Source organism: Chiloscyllium plagiosum, chromosome 40 (genome assembly GCF_004010195.1).
Source record: "Chiloscyllium plagiosum isolate BGI_BamShark_2017 chromosome 40, ASM401019v2, whole genome shotgun sequence".
Taxonomy (NCBI): domain Eukaryota; kingdom Metazoa; phylum Chordata; class Chondrichthyes; order Orectolobiformes; family Hemiscylliidae; genus Chiloscyllium; species Chiloscyllium plagiosum.
In genome coordinates this window covers 12,794,885-12,810,887 of record NC_057749.1, presented here as the reverse complement: position 1 = coordinate 12,810,887, position 16,003 = coordinate 12,794,885, and the positions used below count along the sequence as shown (strand labels likewise).

General features: G+C 38.6%; 1 protein-coding gene across 2 annotated transcripts in view; it reads right to left on the bottom strand.

Annotated features, from left to right (window-relative positions):
• The window catches only part of LOC122542523 (chondroitin sulfate proteoglycan 4-like), a 46,403-nt gene extending 31,164 nt beyond the window's left edge, over positions 1-15,239 (bottom strand). Inside the window, exons 1-3 of one of the 2 annotated variants that reach the window (XM_043680356.1) lie at positions 15,203-15,239; positions 9,376-9,539; positions 2,966-6,523 (exon numbers count right to left, since the gene is read on the bottom strand). In XM_043680356.1, coding sequence (XP_043536291.1) covers positions 2,966-6,523; positions 9,376-9,516 — 3,699 coding nt within the window. In that variant the 5' untranslated portion in view covers positions 9,517-9,539; positions 15,203-15,239. Of the gene's footprint in view, positions 1-2,965; positions 6,524-9,375; positions 9,540-11,465; positions 11,513-15,202 lie in introns of those variants that run through there. The other variant, XM_043680358.1, reaches the window with a different exon arrangement.
• Positions 15,240-16,003: the final 764 nt, after the last annotated feature.

The window sequence follows — 16,003 nt, the reverse complement described above, 5'->3', positions numbered from 1 at the left end:
AGCCGCAACATGACCTCCCAACTCCTGTACTCAATACTCTGACCAATAAAGGAAAGTATACCAAATGCCTTCTTCACTATCCTATCTACCTGCGACTCCCATTTCAAGGAGCTATGAACCTGCACTCCAAGGTCTCTTTGTTCAGCAACACTCCCTCGGACCTTACCATTAAGTGTATGCATGGGGACAAAAGTTAAGCTGGCATCATGAGCAGCTACCTAGGATCAATGGCCAAGAGGCTACAGATAGATGATTGAATTGGCAGAGATGGTCAGCTTCCAAAATAATGTATTTCAACAGGGATAGTTGGGGAGGGGGAGATATGAGCAAAAGCAAAGTCTTGAGCCACCACCTCTTGAAGAAAGACCAGGAATTCCTCTACATCAGTCTGAGTGAAGAACAAAGACAGCTGCCACTAAAGACTAAAGACTGAAAAACATCAGATGTGGAGGAGCACTGTCTCTACTTCTCTATTTTACAGGACTCAGGATCAGTTAAACATTCTAATCTGTCATGGGGTACACATTTCTTTTCTTTACCTAATTAACCAAAGTACCAAACCTAAACTAAATTTATTGAGAAACCCATCAGAAAATTGCTAGAAATCATTGACTATATTAGGTAACCATGATCTTGTACCAGCTAAAATCAAAATTATGGAAGAATGGAATAAGTCATTGGAAAGGACACTGATTTACCTGATTATTTATTTATTTCAGGATCCGGTAACGGTTAATAGTAAAATTCTCTTGATAACTCAATTAATAATCACTACAACAAAACCACATTGTTTAAAGCTTTAGTCAAAATTAAAGCCTGTATTACAGCAGCTGACATCAACTAGGGCAGATATTCGGTGTCATAATTATCCCTGGCAACCCTCGAAATAAGAACGGGATAAGAGGCTCGAGTACCTCATCACAAAGTTAACCGTTAGAGAGAATGGGATTAAGCTTTATGTGATAGCTTCACTAATTAAATAGTTGCTGACACTCATTGTGAAAGTGGATCATGAAAATATATAATGGATAATGCCTGAAAATTATTGAAAAGTAATTAATGCGTTAAAGCTTTAGTCAAAATTCAATGCCTGTACTGCATCAGCTGATGTCAACTAGAGCAGATATTAGGTGTCATAATTATCCCTGGAAACCTTAGGAATAAGAAGGGGGGAATGGTAGGAAATAGTAGCAAAATTTTAACAAGGCAGCTTTAATGTGTCTCCAGTACCTGTATGTAATGCTGGAAGCATGAGAATTTATTATGCAGGCAGTTAATGATAAAGGAAGACTGCAAACATTTTATCATTTAATTGAAGAAACAAAGAATAATAGAATTCAATTTAGTTTGTTAATTAATTACACTGAACCAACAGATTGGAGTGTAATTAATTATCATCAACAAAATTCAGGGTTGACGTAAAAATACGTGAATGGGAAGAGCTAGATTAATTGTTTGATTGACAGGAACAGAGCCAGAGCAGGGAAGTTAAAACTGGAGTGGAGAAGCCAGCAAAGAACACTCAAGTTTTATATTTGTTAATCAGAGCCTGGAAGTAAGGGAAAATACATTAACCATTAAAACACCAGCAGTTTCACAGCATTCCATCATTCTCCAAAGTAGATGTATTTTGAGGTTTGCACCCACACACTGGGACAGTGGTAAGGTATATGAACAAACAAATTTGAATTTATATACTTTTATCATATCTGTGAGTTATCCCAAAGCATTTTATCAATCAACACATTACTAGAGTCACCCAGATAACTGATGATGGTAAATGTGGCAGTCAATTTGTTTATCACAAAATATCACAAACAGAAAAGTAATGACTGATTAATATGTTTTGAGTGTTAATGGAATATTAATTCATTAACACCAAGAGAATGCCTAAGTTCTTTTTGAATAGTTCAGAGGAGTGTTTCACATCTGAACAAACAAACAACCTGGTTTTAATATCTCAATCAAAATAGCACTTTGATGCAACATTCCCCTGAGATTGCTTTGAATTGCCAGTGTAAATTGTGTGCTTAGGTGTACAATGGGGCTTGAACTAACCAACAACTTAACATATTTTATGCTTAGACAAATCAATGCTTGCAAGAAAAAAAAATTGGCTGCATAAGCCAAATAACTCAACAACAAAGTAAGTGTAGTAAAAACAGTTTACTAAGGCCAAATTCAATACTTCTGTGATTAAGAAATAAATTCTAGATACACATTGTAACTTTAACTGAACAACCTTAAGTAAATAATATTAAAGCACTCATCAACTCCAGGGGTCTGTCTGGAGAGAGCTTGTCAATTTATTCCTAGTGACTAATCTTGTTTATTAACACCTTAAGGGTTTCCTGTCATCTAATCCAGATGCAATTTAAGCTATTTCTGACAGCCCCTTAAAATAACCAGAGGTTTGGAATTCTAATAGTGAACTGTTCTCAAACTAACCTTTGATCTAAAGCAGGTGTAGCCAATCAGATCCATCTGGTGGCAGCAATTCAATTCTTAAAAAAAATCTAGGCAAATAATTTGGTTTCTCTGCTGGTAATTAACAACCTCAAGAATTTCTTTCAGGACAGATTGTGCAGCCTGTAGGAGGAGGAGGCAAATGATTCAATCACTCCAACAGACAAATCTTTGTGCACAAGCAATCTCTTCAAGCAGAACTATTGAAGGAAACATCAACTTCTTTGCATAAGTAACCAATTTTCATTCACTTTGGAAATAGCTATCACTCGGCGTAAGCATTAAGCTGAACAAGTTTGGTTTAAGGACTTTGTTAGCAAAATAGCTGCATGATTTGAATGCTGCCAATTTAGTTGCTTTTTAAATAAATCAGTGTTACTCAAAAGAGGCAGAATATCTTCTTAACGAATCTCACTTTAATCTTCCTCCACAGTGTGAGTTGGTGCATTCACAAAGGTACAAGTTAGAGGGAATTATTAATTAAATAGTTTATACTTACAAGGAGTTGATCTCTCCAAATTTTCTTTGCTTCCCCTTGGTTGACAAAGATCTTTTTATTGTGTACTACAATTGGTGGGTGTTGATGGCTCTCCAAGAAGATTAAAATGGGAAATGTTCCCTTTGTCTTGATCTCTTTCACTTCAACCGTAAAGTTAAAAAAATCTCTTGAATGCTGGCTGTTGTCATGGCGATAAACCACTTGGTCATTATTTATATCTTTCTGCGAGAAAGAATGATTCGGTTCACCATTTACTAGAATTGCTCCATGTCTAGGCTGAAATGTTATCTGGTATATTATTTCCTCTTCACTCCAAATGTCCATATTGGACTCCACACCAAGGAGATAGCCAAGGATAGGCAACTCTTCTCCTTGGTGAACCAAGAATATGGAATTATTGACTATTCTCAGATATGGATCTAATGCATGAACTTCCAAGACAGTCCTGGTTTGATGCACACCATCAGACACTTGTAGCTGGAATGTTCCTTGTTGAGCTCCGTAATGTTTAAACAACACCTGTTTTTTTTCCATGTCTTCCTGACTGAAACGGGAAAGTTCATGAGCAGTGTCATCTGCAGAGACAATATTACCATTGGAGATACCCCATTTGGTATAAATCAATTGGGAATCATCAAAATCTGAGTCTGCATCATGAAAACGAAGTTCAGCTGTGGTTAACAAGTGTTGCCCATTTAATGTCACGTTAAATGTCTTGTTCACAACTCGAATTGGTGGCTGATCATTTACTGGTCTTATATAAATATTCAGTGTGCCAAGAACCACATCTACCTCAGGGTCATCATCTTTAGATTGTTCCATAACAACAAAAACAATCATGTCTTCCAAAGTTTCAGAGTCATCATGCATATATATTAACTGCTCTTGCAGAATGTCATCATTGGTAAAGATTGTGATGGATTTTTCATGGTCTGGCTGCCTGATCAGTTTCCCATACTGAGGACCCTGAGTGACATTGTACACAAAAGCAGTGGTACTCTGACCTATAGTGAAAAGTTGATCTTTGGTGATTGTTTGTGTGCCTCCTTCTGTCACAACCAATGGCTTACTCATCAAAATTGGTACCTCTGGATCAATGCCAATCAATATTGGATAAGTATATACTGGTGAGTGTTGGTCTCCAACAAAAACCTGAAACTGGAAGCTGTCTTGGGTTTCCTCAGAATTTCTAACTGTTGCTTCATAAGTGAGACCTATTTGCTTTAAATCCTCTTGGGTGAAGGTAGAACCAACATTTAGCTCCTCATCCAGAACTTGCAACTTTCCTTTATCTGGAGACTTTAAAATAACGTACCTGAATAGATTAGAAGGGATCCTATGGCCTTCTATTGCAGCTTCCAGTTCATTTTGTGTAATCTGTCCTCGTCTAACATTATTTAACTCATTTGGAGATATTTTCAGCAGTGTTATTTTAGCTCTCTTTATTTTTATTAAAAAAACATTATTTTCGAGGGTTTGCTGTCCAGCTGTCACTGCAAATGTAAGTTTTTCTGTTATATCGTTTCTGCGAAACTCAGGATCTGTGCTGAAATAGCGAAGATACCCCTGTTCTATATCATTCTGATGGAATATCTTCACCGGTTTCCATTCCCCATTGTCATCAAATTTCTGCACCTCACCATAATATAATGGCTTAGTAATGTTATATAAAATATCCACCTTCTGCTTGACTGCATTTGTCTCTACAGACAGATTGCTGATGGTGATTAGACTGACACCTCCTTGTGGAAGAATTAAACCAGTATTATTGCCCACTTGCACATCAGGTTTCAAGGCCACTATTCTCAAAGGAGTTGGGTCACTTGTTTGTTCCCCATCAGTGACCTGAAGCAATAATTCAGAAACCTTGGCCCCAGTATTAACATAACGAATATTTCCCAGTTTCAGATCTTGACATGAAAATTCTCCAATCCTCTGGCCAGGATTTCTCAAATCCTCCACAAAACCTGGATCCTTTCTATTAACTATTATAATTTTTAGCTCTGAACAAACATTGTCAACATCTACAATACGAATGATATCTGTACCAAGGGTTTTCCTAGTATGTTTAAGAATTGTCATAAGATTTCCATTTGGGAAGATTAATTCTGGTGGGTTATTGACAGAGATTACATTTATACTTAATGTGTATTGTTGACCCTGTTTTAAACAGTTAGAGATCCCTTTTTTACTATGAACAGAGATTTCAAATTTTAACTGGTCAAGTGACCCTTCAGATCCATCATGTTGATATGTTATATGATGATTGATTATGTCTAAAAGGGTGAACGCTTTCCTACTCTTTGCACCTGGAATATTCAGTTCCAGGGTACCATATCTTACATCTTGAATTATTTTGAAAACTACTTGAGAATTTCTTACTCCAAACCTGCTCAGATCAATTGTTGGATGAATGTGAATGAGCTCCAAGGTGGACCTTCCTGCTTCTTTTACAATTAATGGTGTCAGATTCAAGAAGCTAGTAAAATTACTGAAGACTTTAGATATGTTCTTATCGAGTAAACAAGGTGCATTGGTGGTTAGGAGCTCATGAAAACTTGGAACTGGTGTTGCTGAAACTTCATCCTCAAATTTAATCTCCCTTTTCTCCATCCTTTTACTCTCTTCATCCTCACATACAGTACTAATACCCCTGGTGACTAATGCATCTACCAAACTTTTCTTTTCTAAGTTTACACGCATATTTTGAATACAACCAATGAAAGAGCCAGATATTGTTCCTTCCACTAACACATAGGACAGTCCACGTTTAATTAATTCAAAAGAGGTTTTGTTGTCTATTCCACCAATGAACAGGTGCCCTCGTAGATCCAAATATGCGTCCTTATTGTTAATCAGTTGCTTTTGAGATAATTCATCATCTACTGTAATCTCTATAAAGTTTGTATTAAATAATAGCTTAACACTGTGCCATTTCCCATCACTAACAAAATGAGTATTATTTAATAGAACAACTCCACCTCCATTATCAAGTAAAACACGGAGACGACCATCTGTAATTTCTAAGATTATAAAGTCGGTCTGCCATCCTGCATGATAAAGCAACGGAGCTTGCAGAATTGTCGTTTTCAGAAAGCACTCAAATGTCCCCTCTTCTCTTGCATTCCAACTCGGAAAGGAGATATAGGATTTCAGTCCCAGAAAGTTGCTGGGATAATCATCCCCTGCTATGATTACATTGCTGCATCCATCCTCCACCTCATAAACAGTTCTATATTCGCGATGTGGTTCAAGTGAGAATAAGATGTCATAATCATTGAACACAGCCTTGGAAATACAGCCTCTGAAATGACTGGATTCCCTCGATAGGTAAGGGATCTCTGCCTCCCCAGGTCCACCCACGTACAGGCCATTATCAACATTCAACTTATTAAGATGGCCAAGTACTTCTACTGAAGTTGTGAAGAGGTCATCTACAGTCAAACTTAGGGTCTTGTTCTCATACACAAGATAAACATCATGCCAGACGAGATTGTTAAGTTTCAGGCCAGTCTGAGAATGCAATACAGTCTCTCCAGATCCAAGTTCTAATTTCACCTGAAAGATAAAAACACACAAGAAATACAATTTTAAAGGGAATCACAGAGGTTGGAAACAGTTAGATTCATATAACTGTCATTACCCTGTTCTGTTGGGTTGCATTAATCTTGTAATAATAATAAAGGACAGAGTGAACTTAAGTGAAGGAAAGCAACATACTGATTAGATGGCTGACAAGAGGAATTTCATGTTCTGCAGAGTTTAACAGTACAAACGTCTATTCAGTGGAAAGACTTAGATCCTCGTAAAAAATCATTTGTTCAAGGGATGTGAGCATCACTAACCAGTGATTGATTGCCCATCCCTAATTACTTTGAGGGCAGTTAAGAGGTGACCACATTGTCTGTAGGCCAGACCAGATGAGGATAGCAGATTTCCTTCCCTAAAAATCTTTAGTGAACAACTATTGACAATGGTCACTCAGTCACCATTAGACTAGCTTTTTATTGCAGTTAAATGTTATCATCTCACATTGTGGGATTGAACCCTCATCCTCACAACCTTAGTCTCGGGTTCTGGATTACCAGTCCATTGACACTATCGCTACATACCTGTTTCCCCAAAGATTCGGAGCAGCTTCAGAAAGGAGAGATAAGGCTCAGCTAGAAACAGAATATTGCAGAAATAAAGAGCAGAAACGTTGAGGTTGAATTGGCTATGCACGGGGACTTCAATAAACAGAATATTTCCAACCTAATGTTTCAATATCAACAGATTTATTTTGGTGCATGTATTAAATGGCGTGGAAAGACGATACCTGGAATAAGGTGTCCAAATATATTGACCCTAATAATCACTACTTTATCAACAGCCCTGTTACCTAAGAGATCAGTTAGCTCAGTTGGCTGGATAATTGAGTGCTACCAACAGCATGGATTCAATTCCCACACCCAGCTGGGGTCACCATGAAGGACTTTCCTTCTCAACCTCTTCCCCTTGCCTGAGGCACGGTGACCCTCAGGTTAAACCACCACCAGTCATCTCTCTCAAATTTGTGCTTGAAAACCTTGATTACACAAGAAATAAATGATCCTTCATCTTAAAACTTCTGTTGGTGACATTTTTCTTGGCAATACCTGGATTCTGCATTAGAGTTTGGAAATATTATTGTTTGCAATAACTCTAAGCGTACTTTAGATATAAATAATTACTCATGGCATTATTGCTCTTTATATAAATATCATTGTTACAACTAGAGTCCATGTTCCTACACTCTAAGCACCAAGAAAATGAATTTAGATATAGCCAAGCAGATCCAAGTTTCTAGTTCAGTGGTGGGCACATCCTAATCACATTTATCTCCCTCTAATAAACATGCAATCTTAAAACATTAAATGGAATTTTTTTCTGGAGATAACTCTTGAAAGGCAAAATCAGTTATCAACATCAATAAAGGAATTTATTTTCTTCAGCTGCTAATTATGTCATCAGCAGGCTCTTGGTAGAATTATTTTCAAATTACTAGGGAAATTTCCTATTGATGTATTTGGGTATTAGCACAATCATCCAGATATAGTGCCTGAATGGAGCCATGCTGTATGGGAAGCCCTTTCCTATGCTCTTGTTCTTCTGCTTACATGGGGCAACCTATCAGTAACTGCTATGATAACTTGCAGATATTTTGGTGTATCTTTGCTCTTGACATCAGTTTTGCACAAATTCTATTTACAGATAGCTTAACACCATATCCCAGAGTTCAGTATGACCAGTTCTCCATTAAAGGCAACCATCAATCTTTTGGCAGTTGTCAAAATTCTGTCTGCTGATCCATATCCCTGAGCAAAAAATGAAATTGCTGGAAAACCACAGCAGGTCTGTGGAGAGAAATCAGAGTTAATGTTTCAGGTCCAGTAACCTTTCTTCAGTATGGGTTTGCTGAAACAGCAACTGTCATGTAGAGGAGATCAGCATCGCGATGCGTGTGACTGACAGAGAAAGAACCAGGCAGATGCACACTAAAGCTTTATAGTAAGTAGTGCATGGACTTCACTGCAACGAGAAGTATGGCATTATTGGTGTTGCATTATACATGTCAATCCATCATCTGATGGAATACTTGCTGCAAAAGGAATCTGGACTAATCAACTCAATGGATTAAGAAGCAGCAGATGATCAGGATGTGTTGCTGGATAGACATTTAATCAACTCCCTTTTGGGACAGGAAAAATCTTCTTCAGGAAATTAAATCTATAGGATCCATAGTAGATCATAACATACATGGCTATGAACATATTTTTGAAAATAGGAAAAATAATTTGGCTTGTTACAGGCAATCTTTACAAATCCTATACCCAGTATTTCTTTGTGGTTTCTCCTGCTCTGTTATTGTAGCTATGGTGAAAACTCCATTATAAATGGGGATTCTGCTGAATTCACCAAGGTGCCAAAGAAGGCCCAAGAAACAGTCATTGCTAAATTAGCTCTATATACTTATACAAGAATCAGCACTTCAAGCTGTCAAATTTGATTAGTAAATTCATTTGCAGCTGAATGGTATGGCTGTGTTTTTCAGCCTACACTCATCTACACCAATCTGAATTTCACAGTGCATGGGTCCACTCTGGATGTACATGAAATTTACAAAATGCTTGTGTTGCAGATTAGGATATAATTGGTGGTCAAATGGTCCATTTATAGGAAAGCAAGATATCTCTGTTTGCTAAAAGTGCTAACAAAGACTTCTCTATTCATCCAAGGAGGTACAGATGTACATTTATTTGGAGAGACATTTCCCCCAATGTGAAAATCATTCACTCTATTTGTTATCCATATAAATGTATATAAGTATGTTTATTAAGGCTGTACCTCACAATTGTTTTGAATACATATTATCCCAGAGAATACTGTACCTGCAATACTCCAGCAAACAACTCCATCAGCAGGTAGTCACTTTGACCTGAAGCCAGGAAGAGAAGCCCATTTTGTTTACTAGTAAGGAACTTCATGGAGAGTCTGCTGGAGGTAAAAGCTTCACGTTCCTTCACCTCCATGTAACTGTCTCCAAAGAAAGACACTGCAACAAGCAAGAACATAAAATATCAGTAGACATGAACACAAGGAATGAAGCTCAAGATAAATCATTTATTTCTTGCCAATCTGTACCCAACTCCCTCCTATGTCTCAATAAATTGACTTGTTGCTGAGGTACAGTTTAGCATGTACTGGTTGTTCTCTGCCTAAATAACCACTCTTCATGTTTATGTTTAGAAAGCTATTCCACCACTGGAGGTATCACAACAAAACCAAACTCTAGTCTTGATCAATACAGTAAGTGCTGGAGAAGTTCAGCAGATCTGGCAGCATCTGTAGAAAGGAAAATGGAGTTAACATTTTGAGTCTAGTGACCCTTTGTCAGCCTTGATTGCTAGCTCCTCAATCCCACTTCCGGCAAAGATTATCATTTTTGGATGAATTTTAACTCCTTTGTTATTTTTATTTCCAAGTTCAAATGTAACATCCCTAGTGCAATGCTGATCAGTGATCTCTGTAAAGGGTGGGAATGAAACTTGGGAATGTCCTTACAATAGTTAATTAAGAAATACAGTAGAAGAACATTATACAAGTTGAGATAAGTCAAAAGTATAAGTACTTCATTGAGAGTAAACCGAGCACTTTAGGGTGTTCCATGATTGTGAAAGGTGGGACAGAAACACAAATTTTTGTCTCCCTCCTGCATGGAAAAGAAAAAGCTAGCAACCAGTTCTGAAGGACGATTACTGGACAAGGAAGGTTAACTCTGATTTCTCTCCACAGTTGCTGCCAGACCTGCTGAGTTTTTCCAGTAATTTCTGTTTTTGAAGCTAGCACTCATGCCTGAGATGGAGAAAAATATATCATGACATAGTAAGCAAGTCTGAGAAAAAAAGTCCACAAGAATACTAATGATTCGGTGAAGAGGTGAAAGTGTGTGAGTAAAGATACACTGTGGGTGGCCAGAGAGAAGAAGAAAGATGATGTGTGCCCTCTTTTTCCAGAAGATCTATCATCTACATTGCTAAAATGGCTTCATTCTTTTGCATGGAAAAAATTTTCAGTGATTTGGCTGCAGTCTGCTATTCATGAATTTGTACAGAGTAGAAATAGTGAGTGAGTACAAGTGCTGTTTTATGATGGGCCCAATAGAATGACTCACTATTTCCTGAGTTACTAGTTTCCCTCCAGAATATTTGTTTCTCTGACGAATGTCTAAAAGACTGAAATAGGTTGTTAGGCAGTAGTGCCATTAAAATATGATCAACAACATCACAAAGCTTTACTTGAGGATGGCAGGCACTCCAACTCTGGCTAGCCCAACAGTTCTGTGCTTTATAACAAGTGATTATGACTTACTCAAAGGGGCTCTGCTTGCAGCTGCAGCAGCACCAAGCTACTGTGAGAATTCACAGAGCATGCATGCTTTCAAAGCAAATGTACATCAAAGAATAACCACAAACAGCGCTCTTTTTAAACACAAGGGCATTTTTTTCAGATATACATTTAGTTCTAGGATAAGTATTTGACATTTCAGCTCCATAAATAGAATCTGCAACTTCCAATGTATTTTGACCTTAAACTTTCAACAATGAGAGGGTCATCATTAAATTACTTCAGTAACACTACCACTTTTTATTACATTGCCATTTTGCTTATACCAGTATTATTCTGGCTCCTCTGTCCCCATGTGCTTCCATTTTTTTCCCAAAAGTAGTACCATGAAATAAAAAACATCCATGGAGTTACCATTCTGCAGACATTATTCATTTAGATGATTACAGAATCACAGAATTGTTACAGGGCAGAAGAAGGCCACTCGACCTATCACTCCTGCAGCAATTCTATTAACTAGTGCCATTTCCCCATATCCCTGCTCATGATTACTCTTCAAAAAAAAAATTCAATGCTTTCTTGAATACCTCAATTAAACCTGTCTCTATCACATTCCAGGCAGTGCATTCCATACCTTAATTACTTGCTGTATGAAAAGGCTTTTTCTTACATCACCCTTGCCAGATTTGGCCAGCTATTGCAGATTACTCCAATCCTGTTCTACAAGATGTCTAAACATGCACACTTTCTAGCAGTCATTGGGCAGTAGTGGAGAAGGAATCCTGATTAATTTCATAAAGTAAAACAAAGAACTGTGTTTGCTGAATGTCTGAAATAAAAACAGAAATTACTGGAGAAACTCAGCAGATCTAGTAGCATCAGTGGAGAGAAAGCAGAGTTAATGTTTCAAGTCCAGAGACCCTACTCCAGTTCTGAAGAAGGGTCACTGAACTGAAATCATTAACCCTGTTAATTACCCCTTTGTCCCCAAGCAATGAGGCTTTGAAATGGCAGTGACCATGTAATCTGGACCAACTCTAACGTATTTTCTTTTTGAGTTAGTCATAGAGATGTACAGCATGGAAACAGACCCTTCGGTCCAACCTGTCCATGCAAACCAGACATCCCAACCCAATCTAGTCCCACCTGCCAGCACCCGGCCCATATCCCTCCAAACCTCTCCTATTCATACACCCATCCAAATGCCTCTTAAATGTTGCAATTGTACCAGCATCCACCACTTCCTTTGGCAGCTCATTCCATACACGTACCACCCCCTCTGCATGAAAAAGTTGCCCCTTAGATCCCTTTTATATATTTCCCCTCTCACCCTAAACCTATGCCCTCTAGTTCTGGACTCCCCGACCCCAGGGAAAAGACTTTGTCTATTTATCCTATCAAGCCCCTCATAATTTTGTAAACCTCTATAAGGTCACCCCTCGTCCTCCGATGCTCCAGGGAAAAGCTCCAGGCTCTTTTCCCAACCTGTTCAGCCTCTCCCTAAAGCTCAAATTTTCCAATTCTGGCAACAACCTCCTTTCAGAATTAAAGCTCGGTGTTGATGTAAAGAAGGATACTTGAAAACTTCTAGAATAAACCAGATTAATTTATATTAAGTTGTAAAGCCAACAAGTTGTTCAGAACTGACCAGTGGTTTGTTATTGCTGTGGAATGCCCTCTTGAAAGGAGCCTGTCAATTCAGTGTTGGTAAAAACTATAAGACAGAAGTTGACAAATGGCCCATACCAAAATCGAATAAACTGAGACTGCACAAACCCAATTCATGAAGGATTTTTATAGATTGGTCTGAATCAGATTAGAATGCAGAAGTGAGAAAAATGTGCAACAAACACATAATGGTAATTATTCTCTTGCACGTCTCAGAAATCTTAAATTAACCCAATCACTCAAAATCTATGTAACCTGTTGCCAATATCAATACTTTACATAGAAAATAGAACTGTACAGCAGAGGTAAGGGCCCTTTGGCCCATACTGTTGTCCCAAACATGATGCCAAATTAAACTAATCTCTTCTGCCTGCCATTGGTTCATATCTGTCCATTCCTTGCATATTCATGTGCTTATCTAAAAGCCTCCTAAACGCCCCTATCATATCTGCGTCCACCACTACGCCTGGTAGCGTGTTCCACACTCTTACCACTCTCCTTTGAACTTACCCCTCTCACCTTAAATGCATGTCCCCTAGTTTGAGACATTTCAACTCTGGGAAAAAGATTCTGACTATCAACTCTATCTCTGCATCTCATAATTTCATAGATATCTATCAAGTCTCTCCTCAGCCTCCGCCACTCCAGAGAAAACAACTCCAGTTTTTCTAGCCTCTCCTTATTGTTCATACCCTCAAATCCAAGCAGCATCTTAGTAAACTCTTCTGCACCCTCTTTCTGCTATATGCCTTCTTTACCACCCGATCTACTTGCATGGCCACTTTCAGGGAGCTATGGACACAAACCCCAAAAATGCTTCTGTCCATCAATGCTGTTCATGATCCTGCCATTAACTGTATACTTTTCCTGAACATTCGATCTCCCAAAGTGCAGCTCCTCACACTTACACGGATTAAACTCCATCTGCCATTTCTCTTCCCATTTCTGCAACTGATCTATATCCTGTTGTATCCTTTGACAACCTTCTACACTATCACAACTCTATCGATCTTTATATTGTCTGCAACTCCACCAATATTTTCACAATATTCATTTGTCTTTATTATGAAGCTGCAAAGTCTGTTTTTTATATTCAGTATCATCTTTCAATAGTAATTTTAATGTATGTTTAATTGATTATTCTGACCATCATCCCTGGAATTTGTGAGATCTTATTACTTTATAATTGTTTTGCTTATGGCAATGATTTGTGGTTAGTTAGGTTTTGTCCCAATGTCTTGAAGGGCCAAAGGTCTCTTCTGTACTGTATGGTTCTATGAACCTAATAGCTTATGTTACACATATTTTTACTTTAAAGAACATCTCATATTGCTTGACAAGTACAGACTAGAAATTAAAGAATTTAGGGGAATTGAGTTGGGTGAGGATGGCACTGTGGTTAGTGGTTCGATGCTAACCTTGGTCAACTTGAAGGTGGAGTCACAAGTAGACAGGAGTGTTTGCTACACTGGCCTTTATTGGTCAGTGCATTGAGTATAGGCATTGGAAGGTCATGTTGTGATTGTACAGGACATCGGTGAGGCCACTTTTGGAATACTGCACTCATTTCCAGTCTCCCTGCTATAGGAAAGATGTTGCTAAACTTGAAACGGCACAGAAAAAATTTACAAGGATGTTCATGGGGTTGAAGAGTTTGAGCTATAGGGAGAAACTGAATAAACTGGAGCTATTATCCCTGCAGAGTCAGAGGCTGAGTATTGGCCTTATAGAGGTTTATTGAATAGCCAAGGTGTTTTGCCCCAGGATAGTGGAGTCCAAAACTAGAAGGCATAGGTTTAAGGTGAGAAGGGAAAGATTTTCAAGGGACCTTAGGGACAACGTTTTCATGCAGACGGTGGTGCGTGTGTGGAATGAGCTGCCAGAGGAAGTGGTAGAGGCTGGTATAATTACAACAATTAAAAGGCATGTGGATAGGTACATGAGTAGGAAAAATTTAGAGGGACATGGGCCAAATGCTGGTAAATGGCACTAGATTAATTTAGGATATCTGGTCAGCATGGATGAGTTGGACTAAAGGGTCTGTTTCCATGCTGTACAAGTTTATGACTCTATGAATCTATAACTGTATGTTTGAGCCTGCATGCTCCCCTTGTGTCTGCGTGGTTTCCACCGGGTTTCAATCCACAGTCCACAGATGTGTAGGCTAGGTGGATTGGCCATGCTATAACTGTCCAGTAATGTCTAGGAATGTGCAGGCTAAGTGGATTAGCCATGGTAAATACAGGGTAAACAGGGATGGGGCTGGGTGCACGTCTGGGTGAAATGCTTCTTGGAGGGCTGGTACAGACTGGTTGGGCCAAATGGCCTCTATCTACATTGTAGGGATTCTATGATTTTGAGGCCTTTGAATATGGGCAAGTGGAAGACAATTCAAGAAGCCACAAGTCCTAATTTTAAAACTGACTTCTGCCCTCAATACCATGAACAATGCAGAACAACAGGAGTCCAAAACTGAATTAACAAACGGTGATGTCTGGTATCTACAGCTGATAAGACAGAGTGATGTTAAGGGTTTTGAAAGCAGGAGGAACTTCAAAATAATAAGGTCAGTTAGAGATAAGGAGAATGGGTACAAACCTATGAGAACCAATTAACAGGCTGAAATTATTTTGTTTAATAAAGATTGGAGATAGAAGATCTTACTGATCCATATAGCTCTGTATCCAGCTTTGGTGTACATACCACAGTATTGGATCACACCATGCAGTCTTGGTTTATACAGCTTGCTGAGCTATATATATCTCAAGTGACCTTCATCAATCAATGAAGAAGCAATCAATGGGGGAGAGGCATAGGTTTCCATCAACTGCTCTCTTATTGACACTCCCACACTGTTACAAAAGACAAATGCAATCAAACTCCTGTCTAGCAGCAAAGCTGCAAGAACTGCTGCTTTCCCAGCTGTAAGCTACAAGGCTAGAAGTCAGTGCCTGATTATGATGACTGCAAGATCCTAAAAATGCCTCCATTTTTCATCTGCACATGCTGAAAAAACTTGTTGATCTTGCGACAACTGAAAAGGAATCTCACTCTTCTCCATTACATTCAAAATCTTTGCTCAATCTTCTTAACAGCTTAGTGCAACATCTCAACAAAGATCTGCTGCCAGAGAATTAATTTGTTTTCAGATAAGGTTTAGGAATCACTGATATTGTGTCTGCCATTAGAAAACTCCAGCAGAAATGCCAAGAATGGACATGGACCTTGAAATACTTTTGTTGACCTGACCTATTGATGATGGGAGTTAAAAATCACACAACACCAGGTTATAGGAGAAAGTGAGGACTGCAGATGCTGGAGATCAGAGCTGAAAATGTGTTGCTGGAAAAGCGCAGCAGGTCCCTGAAGAAGGGATCATGCCCGAAACGTCGATTCTCCTGCTCCTTGGATGCTGCCTGACCTGCTGCGCTTTTCCAGCAACACATTTTCAACACCAGGTTATAGTCCAACAGGTTTAATTGGAAGCTCTAGCTTGCAGAGCAC